General features: G+C 33.1%; 2 protein-coding genes across 2 annotated transcripts; one reads left to right on the top strand and one right to left on the bottom strand.

Annotated features, from left to right (window-relative positions):
• Nucleotides 1-242: 242 nt before the first annotated feature.
• Nucleotides 243-1,755, top strand: LOC108334979 (uncharacterized). The gene is made up of 3 exons (XM_017570901.2): nt 243-454; nt 552-698; nt 1,326-1,755. The coding sequence occupies exons 1-3, from the start codon at nt 284-286 to the stop codon at nt 1,467-1,469; spliced, it is 462 nt and encodes a 153-aa protein (XP_017426390.1). The 5' UTR covers nt 243-283; the 3' UTR covers nt 1,470-1,755.
• A 4,087-nt stretch (nt 1,756-5,842) lies between these two features.
• On the bottom strand, nt 5,843-7,593 carry LOC108330582 (cytochrome P450 89A2). Its single transcript, XM_017565075.2, has one exon. It carries the CDS (start codon nt 7,561-7,563, stop codon nt 6,052-6,054), a length of 1,512 nt encoding a protein of 503 aa, XP_017420564.1. The 5' UTR covers nt 7,564-7,593; the 3' UTR covers nt 5,843-6,051.
• Nucleotides 7,594-9,612: the final 2,019 nt, after the last annotated feature.

Raw genomic sequence — 9,612 nt, 5'->3', positions numbered from 1 at the left:
ATAAGCTAATTTATTTGTGTGTTGATTATTTATATTGGGAAGGAAAATTATGAGATTTTTTTATTCATATGGCTATTATTTTTAAGATAAAATAGTGTTAGGCATTACTATGTTATTAAATAGGCTGTAAAATGTGCATAAGTGTATGATTTATTATGATAATTAAAATGAAGGATTGAAAGTCAACTTTGGGCAAGGAAGAAAAAAGTGAAATTTTGAGAACATATAAAAGAAAGAAAATAAATTAAGGATAAGCTTGGAATTGGATTGGGAGAGAGTGAAAATGGAGTTGGAAGCAGTGAAGAGGTATTTGGAGAAAGGAGTGGGAACATCATCGGAGGTTGATGCTTTGCCACCGAGGTTTTTGGAACCCCTAATAATGAATTCGCTTAAGGTTGATCTCATTGAACCTGGTCGCATTCTCTGTTCCATGAAGATACCTCAACGTTTACTCGTACGTACACTCGCTCACGCCTTTTTCCTCTTTCGTTTTTTTTATATATATTTTTATTTTCTCGTTTTAATTCTCTTATTGGATTTTGTTTGTACAGAACGCTGACAATACGTTGGAAGGTGGTGCCGCCGCTGCGCTGGTGGATGTGGTGGGTTCCGCCGTGATTCCCACCGTTGGGTGTGGTCCGAATACGGGGGTTTCCGTTGAGATTAATGTTTCCTACTTGGATGCTGCCTATGTCGATGTATCTCACCAAACTATCTATCTCCTTTGATTATTGATTATTGATTTGTGATTTGTTATAATGATCCATTTACTTGATAAATGAATCATAGTAACGGGGTCAGGTTTGGTTTGGGTGACTGATTTTTTTTCCTTTAATTGCTCTTTAAAATGCAAGCGGTCATCTTTGGTGTTTCTTCCTTGGACTTTCTGTCACGTTGTATTGAATTGAGTGACAGTGCCGTTAAAAGAACATTAATTTAGTGTGTATTCGGGGTGAAGGGGGTAAACGGGATGTGGGTTTTGAATTTCCGAGACTTGGTTGCTGAAATGTGTAGTTTTTGACCAAACATGTTACTCAAGTTCTAGACTTGGCCACCTTAACTTCTCTGATTATTTGGTAACTATTTTGCAAATGATCAGAAGAAAAGTAAAAATCTTTTCTATGTTAGGTAGGTGGGGGTGTGGTGTGTTGGAGAACTTGATTGGTTGACATGACCTATTCTTTGAATTATTGCAATACCAGACTGATTGTTTCAAACATGTATTTGGAGGAGTGGAATTTTAGGAGTTGTTATTGTGGTTTCTGATAATGGATGTAATGCAAAAATATTACTGCAGTAATAATACTTTTACATTGTTGTGTAAGGAGGAGATTGAGATCGAGGCCAGAGCACTGCGTGTTGGGAAGGTTGTTGCTGTTATAAGCGTAGAGTTCAAGAAGAAAAAAACTGGCAAAATTTTTGCCCAGGGACGACATACCAAATTTCTTCCTGCTTCCAGTAAATTGTGAAGGACCAAATTGCACCCAAATAAACGGTTCAAGTTAAATGTTGTCTCGCCTTTCTGATTAAGTTTCCTCAATCTCATGCAATTACTTCAATACTTTGAATTTTCTGTACCAGTTATTGTTGTTACATAGGGGCTTCTCCTTATTTTTAAACGACGAGGGCCATGTATGCTCGAAGTTGTTTTCTATCTTTTTTATTTTGAATCTTATAATGTATGTATATATTTGAATCTTGACAACAATTTTTACTTAAATCTTCATTTAATGATGGATATATAGTCATGTGGAGCTATGCTTGTTCTTTATTGGTCTTCTGAGCTGGTCTATTCCAAATCAGTTCCTTTTGAAATGATACTCGTTGTTTGCACTTCATTATAGCAATCGTATAATTTATTTCTCACGTTTCATTTTATACAATTTAGCTCTTTCTCATCATGGCAGCAAATTCCCTATAAGCTAGCTATCTGTCCATCCTGCACAACAAATCTTCCATTAACCCAAATAACAGGTTGCCAACTTTAGAAACTTATGACAACTACAAACAAGCGCTAGATAGCAGGAAAAACAAACGAATACTTATGTTGTCTTTGTTAGAAGTGGACTTTAAGCCTAATTCAACTCCACAAAACCGGCTTGTAAGGTGAGGTTTGCACCTCACTTATATATTATAAATTGGCCTTATCTTTAGTCGATGTGGGACTTCCAACACACCCCCTTCACACCGAGGTATAGACATCTCGTGCGTGATAGTAGAAATTGGGTGGTCCGATAGCGGTCTGAAAGCGGGTGGAATAGAAGAATAGAATGCCACTTAGAACTCGTTAGGATAGGCTCTAACCATGCTCTGATACCATATGAAATAGTAGAGAAGATTAGGAGAAATCTCCCTTATGTGTTTAGCATACACATAGGGTAGTTTATTTATAATATAAGATAAGGGTTAAACCTTAATTACAGAATGGGCTAAGCCCAATTAATATAAACACACAACTTAACATCTAACAGTCTTGATCAATTTCTTTGACAATTTCATCAATATGGACATCCTACAAACCGAAATCCTTACAAGCCTGTTGTATCTCATCAATGGTTATGTACCCACTTCCATCTTTGTCAAGATAGGAGAAAGCTGACACCAGATTTTCCTCCCTCTCCAACTTATTCAAGTGAACCGTAGCAGCAATGAATTCACCATAGTCAAGTGTCCCACTGCTATCAATATCTGCCTGTAACGTGCAAGATCATACATCTTGTTCAACAGTTAAATATTCACGGCAAAACAGCACAAATAACAAAAGCAAATGGTCTTATTGCATCCATGAGATCCTTGATTTTAGTCTCCATTAGATCAGATAACAAAAAACCTATGACTTTTTGCCTTTATGCCTCGTTTGAAAAATCGAAGTGTATTGTAAAAAATAACCATTGTCGTTTTCCTTCGCTGCATTAGTGTGAGTGTTTGATTATGGTTGATATAATCAGAATGTATATATCTTGGGTGTTTGATTATGATTGATGTAATCAGAAGATATGTATCTTGTTGTGTGTTTGATTATGGTTGATATAATCAGTATGTATGTATCTTGTTGTTATGATTGTTTTATCGGTAACTTACTCCATACATGTTTGTGTTTGTGCGTTTGTGAATGAAATTATTGACGATGATTGTATAATGTATTATACGTGAGCAGATGATATTGCAAATGTTCCAGAAGCATGATAGATTCGTGAGATGACGGGGAAAGATTTGGGTTTCTTTAAAAAGCTCTTTTGGTATAGATTTTTGAAACAAAGTAATTGTAGTTGTTTTATTTCTTTAGTCATTTTAATTACTTTTGGAATAATGTAATTAGACAAAGTTTTTAAAATTATTATGTTTTGAATAAATTATGCATGTTGAACGGTTAAGGTTTTTGAAAAATACATTTTCGCAATGTGATAAAGTTTTGAAATTTACCTATTTTTATAAAATCGTGACATCCCAGAATTTGGGTATTACACTGTCGCCTCTCCACATTGTTGTCTCTCGACACCGTCATCTCCAACCTGCATTCTCTGTTTTCTTGTGAGATTGTTTGATCTATGCATTCTTTGCTTTCCTTTGGATAATTAGGTTTTCTTTCTTGCCTTCACTTAGATGTTTGATATTACGTATTTGAAATTGTGTGCTTGAGTTGCAAAAGTCGCGATTTAGGATCACACGTTTCGTAGCCCATTTTCCCCATGGTTTATGCTTGTCTTTGCTTGTTTCCATTCAATATTTGCTTCATGTCAATGGTATTGTACTATGATGCAGTTATAAATACATTGCAGTCCTTATTACTTAATCATGAGTTGTCACTCGTTACATTGTAATTGGACTCTAACAAGGAAATGAGTTCACAAAATATGATCTTGGTTCAAAAAAATTTTGATAGTGATATTAGAGCTATATTCCTTTTGGGTCTTCCTTTGTAGTAAGGAATGACAACTGAAGTATCCTTTGTATAGCTAAATTTTTTATCTAGAACACATAAAATAGAGAAAAATCTTAATTATAAACTCTTTACAATTGTGAAACAGTATTCAGGGAAAGAAGTGTTTGTATTTCATATTTACTTGTGTGAGTGAAATCTTGTAAAAAAACATCTTATTATAGTTAAACATCTTATTATAGATAATCTTGGTAGGCGTTTGTATACTTGTGCTTAAATTTAAGGAGTGTTTAAATAAATAGTTTAGAAACTTTGTATGTTTTATCTAAAGAGACATTGTATATTCATATAATCACGAGTGATATTTTGTCTTCTTGGAAGTTAGACATGATTTTTTAAACATATTTTAATCGTATGTAATTTGATTGAAAAATTGGAATCGGCTCAATCGGGACGAATCGATATAACATTACGTTTATGTTATTTTTTTTATAATTAAATAACATGTTAGATATCTCTTTCAAAACACTTAAAATATATTTTATAAAATCTTCTAACCATCCTTGCCTAATGTCCAATAAACATGAAGAGTTTTTCTAGAGTACTTTTAACAGCGGTGGTATTCTAGAAATATGTCCATAGAGGTCATAAAAAAATAATTATAATTCCTTTGTAAGGGATAATCATGAGAAATTGGAAGTTTGAGTTACTACTTTTTAATAACAACTATTCACCATAATAATAATAATAATAATAATAATAATAATAATAATAATAATAGGATAATCAATAATATATAAATGTCTAAAAAGCGTAGTTATAACATTTAAGATAAATGATAACTTGCAAATCTAAAAAGAAACAATGTTTTGCTTTAAGGATCTCCTAAATTCTTGAGAGAGTATAATTGAAAGATAAAGATTTTTTATTTTTATTTATAAATAGTTTCTCATAAAATACTTTCTAGTGTTTGATTCAAATATTAGACAAATATATTTAGATATAATATATTATAGAGACTGATTCGTTAAATACCTTTTATTGAAAGTCTTGACATGAATAATAATTCCCCGTAAAACTTAGTCATAACTAATAATTATGAGAAACAAATATGTCGTTTCTTTAAATACTTGGTGATAAAATTCTTCGATCAATTATTTCTAGTTAGGCAATGGCACTATCTCATTTATACATTCCTCTTTCACACGTAATACAGTGATAAAATGATTATAAAAATATAGTATTTTATATTTTTTTAAGAAAATAAAAAATAAAATATCAAATAAATGTAAAAAATACAATGATAAAATGATTATAAAAATATAGTATTTTATATTTTTTTAAGAAAATAAAAAATAAAATATCAAATAAATGTAAAAAATACAATGATAAAATGATTATAAAAATACAGTATTTTATATTTTTTAAAGAAAATAAAAAATATAATATCAAATAAATGTAAAAAATTTAAATATGTTTTGACTCATTTTTCTTTTTCATTCAACTTTCGCGTTCACCGGTGTAAGTACTAAATGATTATACTTTACTATCTAGAAGATGTACACTTGCATGCAAAGTGCGCAGTTAAATATGAAAGTAAAAAAATAGAAAGAGAAATGGTACTATGACACACTTTTATATTCATTTGATACATTAAGAATAAAATGATCATAAAAGTGTAAAATTTTGAATTTTTTCAAGAAAGAAAAAAGAGAAAGTAAGTAACGATATTATTAGATGAATGTAAAAAATTTAAGTATCAAAAGAATATTTTTCAAATAAAAAAAATAATGATATCATGACACATTTTTACATTCATTTGACAAAGAACACAAAGATAAAATGACTATAGAAGTATAAAATTTTGTATTTTTTAAAAAAAGGAAAAAGTAAAAGTAAGTGAATATTTAGGTGTATTAATGAATATTTTTCAGATAAAAAGGATAGTATCATATAAAAAAATTATGTGTGAAGTATAACTTTTATTAAATATGAACAAAGCAAAACAGAACTTGTGAAAAAGCAAACACACATCACAATTTTACACTATATACTTGCGCTGTAACCACGGAAGTGTTCTATCAATCTATATATTTCCCAATCACATACCACGGAAAATTATTTTCCAAACCATTAATGGGAGGCTTATTATATAATGAGGTGGGTGGAGTCTAGATCCTAGGAGAAAGATGAACCTGCAATGGATTCTTCATTACCACAGTGAACTCTTGTATCTCTGACAAATCCACATCTCCTCCCTCTGGAACCTTCCATTCAAAATTCCAAACCAGATTAGCCACAAAGTACTCCAAATGAAGCAAAGCCAGATTATAGCCAGGGCAAATCCTCCTCCCAGCACCAAACGGCATCATCTTTATCTCTTTACTTCCAGTAATGTCAAACCCCTCATCATTCATAAACCTCTCTGGCTTAAACATCATTGGATCTTCCCATACCTTAGGGTCCCACCCCATCTCTGCCACCATGAAATTCACTGTCCCATTCTTAGGAACCAAGTAATCATTAAAAACCACGTCCTCCGTCACTGCATGCGGCAACACAAAATGGCCAGGTGGGTGACGCCTCAAACCCTCCAAAATCACTGCCTTCAGATAAGGAAACTTTTGCAAGTCTTCTTCTTTCACTTCTCTGTCTTCTCTCCCACACATTACCTCCCTTATCTCACCCACCAACCTCTCTTGCACCTGCGGGTTCTTCACCAAATTCGCCATGATCCATTGCAACGCCGTGGAAGTCGTGTCTGTGCCCCCGTTCAAAAACTCATTACACAGCGTCACAATCTCTTCTTCGTTGAGCTTGCGTTTCTCCTCGGGCCACTGCAAATCCAACAAAGTATCAACATACGAAACAACACCTTCATCCTTGCCTTGCTTTTGCTTTCTGGCTCTTATAAGTGGAATCATCACGTCCTCTTGCTCCTGGCGAAACCTAAGCATCTCCTCCCAACGTTTGCGGAGCAAAACGCGGGTGACTCTGGGCCAGAAATTAAGGATGTTAAACCTTGTAAACCCTAGAAGTAACTGCCGTTGGACGCGCTCGATGTCTCTGACTTTGCCCTCATCGAGTCGCTCCCCGAAGCACATGAAGACGAGCAAGCAGAACATGGAGTACTGGAAATGATCGATGACTCTGATGGAATCGTTGGATTGAGAATCAGATTTAAGGCGAACGAGGAGGGCTTGGAGGACCCAGTTGCGGATCCCGGAGAAGGACTTAACGCGTGAGTGGTGGAGCACCTCGGAGGTGAGGTTTCGGCGGAGAATACGCCACGTGGGGCCATAGGAGGCGGAGCTGATGTTGCGTTGGTCGCTGGAGAGGATTTTGGAGGCGGCGAGAGCCTTGGGGCGGTCGGAGAAGAGGGAACCGTTTTGGACTAGGGCTTGGTGGGCGAGGGTGCGGTCGGCGATGAATATGGCTCGTTGAGATCCGATGCGGATGGTGACGATGGGGCCGAACTTGGCGTGGAGGTTTCGGAGAATGGGCTCGAGTTGGCTGAAGGATTTGAGGAGCCATTGGATGCTTGTGACGATTGGGATGTGAAGAGGGCCTGGAGGGGTGTTGATGGTTTTTGTTTGAAGGGAGAATATGGCTCTTACGATAACGCAGACGCACGCAGACACTAGGATGATGAACCAGCCTTCCATGAGTGGTCCTTCTTTCATCACCTTTCCACCAGAATGATCAGTGTGTTGTTGTAGATAAGGCGCCTAAATATAAGAACCAAAAGCCTCAAGCCAAACAATGCGCAAATGACAGTTTAGACCCTAAAAAAATCTTCGAAACACTTATTTTAATTATATAATAATCACATTTTAAGTTGAATAATAAAGACACGTGTCGGTATTCGGAAGATGGAAGATGTACAACTAGATCAGTTTGTAGCATAACAGGATTGGGCTGAACTCATTTGACTATGATGATATGGTTGGTCGAAGGAGTTAAATCAAGATTAGCGAAGACGAAATCACAGCCAATCATATCCGTCCGAGGCCAATGAATCAGGATTATGCTTTTATTTTGTTTACCGTTTAGTGAGTTAGGAGATAATTTTATTTGATATTATACATAGCTTCTAAAAGAAAGTTTTGTAAACAAAAAAGAGAACTCCAACAACAAGGGTTCAGAATTTTGAATCCTAATTTATCATTAGCTTTGAGTATGATTGTTTTAAAATTCTGTTTTCTCTTTTATCCTTTTTGGTTGAGAATCTCAAACTCTTGACTACAACAAATAATAATTAAAATATAATATTTTTAGTAATTAAATTAGTTTTTTAATTTAAAAAATGTCCACAAATTTAAATTAAATTAAATAAATGAATAATATATATTTAGACAGAGAAAAATATATATTTATTTTAGAATTTTTATAAGAATCAGAAAAGGAAAAAATATAAATAATGAAAATGAAATATGGATGAGTGATTTGAAAATAAAGTTGAGATCGTAGGAGATAAATAATAATGATGGTTACATGATATAGGATAAGAAGACACACTCGGCTGGTTATAAAGTGGGCCTACATGACCTCTTATGTTAAAAATTAAAATAAAGTTAATAAAGTTTTTGTGAATACATTTCCAAAAAAATTATTTGTATTTAAGGTAGTAATATAATATTAGAACTCCTTTTTTCAGAATCTCAATGTAAATATAAATGAATATGTTGTGTATAAAATATTCAATACAAGTCTAATATAATACATTTGAAATGATAATTAATTATGGTTTAAAATAGTATTAAAATTAAAAAATATAAACAAGTGCCAGCCGGAAAAAAGATTCAACCGATAATTGTTTTAATAATAATTAATATTATTATTGTTACTACATGACCTCTTATGTTAAAAATTAAATTAAAGTTAATAAACTTTTTGTGAATACATTTTCAAAAAAAATATTTGTATTTAAGGTAGTAATATAATATTAGAACTCCTTTTTTTAGAATCTCAATGTAAATATAAATGAATATGTTGTGTATAAATTATTTAATACAAAGTCTAATATAATACATTTGAAATGATAATTAATTATGGTTTAAAATAGTATTAAAATTCAAAAATATGGAACAATCCAGCCGGAAAAGAAATTCAACCAATAATTGTTTTAATAATAATTAATATTATTATTACTATTATTATTAAATCATAAATATAATTACCATTATTTATATCCCTCCGAAACCCAGATTCAACCTAGCATTCCATTCCCAAATCCAAAACCCTAATTGTACTCACCCGCTCCAAACCTAGCTAAATTTGTGAACCCTGAGATCAAATTCAATCCCACAACCTCATTCATCCTACAAATTAACTATGTATGAATCTCAGTCAAAGCCTATCCTATTACTAAGGACACTTGAAATTATTTTAACAATTGATCAAACTTCAATTTTACAATACCCATAAAATATAATAATTAAAATACTTCCAATTAATGGACATTAAATTACTAAAATTAGTAATGTTTATAGATTATCTTAAATTACACACCATCCTACCACTAACTAGTTACCTACTCTCAGATTCTGTCACGTGTCTAAATCCTCACCAACATATCAAATCACCTAAATGATGCCACATTCCTGATCCTTGTACTCATTAGTGAACTAACCAGAACATGCCACCTAATCCCTTCTAACACATCATCACCATCTTCATCTGAAACCTTAATCCTCCTCTACCGTCAACCACACCAAGCGTCATGATGGAAA

This window comes from Vigna angularis, chromosome 1 (assembly GCF_016808095.1).
Source record: "Vigna angularis cultivar LongXiaoDou No.4 chromosome 1, ASM1680809v1, whole genome shotgun sequence".
In the NCBI taxonomy this organism is placed as follows: Eukaryota; Viridiplantae; Streptophyta; class Magnoliopsida; order Fabales; family Fabaceae; genus Vigna; species Vigna angularis.
Note: the sequence above shows the minus strand (reverse complement) of the source record. Positions and strands in the feature narration are given on the sequence as shown.

What these genes read in the sequence shown, in the direction of transcription:
- LOC108334979 (XM_017570901.2), top strand. Translation starts at nt 284, where the DNA reads ATGGAGTTGGAAGCAGTGAAGAGGTATTTGGAGAAAGGAGTGGGAACA. An exon ending in AGATACCTCAACGTTTACTC is followed by an intron (nt 455 to 551) that starts GTACGTACACTC and finishes TTGTTTGTACAG; the next exon opens with AACGCTGACAATACGTTGGA. An exon ending in TGGATGCTGCCTATGTCGAT is followed by an intron (nt 699 to 1,325) that starts GTATCTCACCAA and finishes TTGTTGTGTAAG; the next exon opens with GAGGAGATTGAGATCGAGGC.
- LOC108330582 (XM_017565075.2), bottom strand. Translation starts at nt 7,563, where the DNA reads ATGAAAGAAGGACCACTCATGGAAGGCTGGTTCATCATCCTAGTGTCT.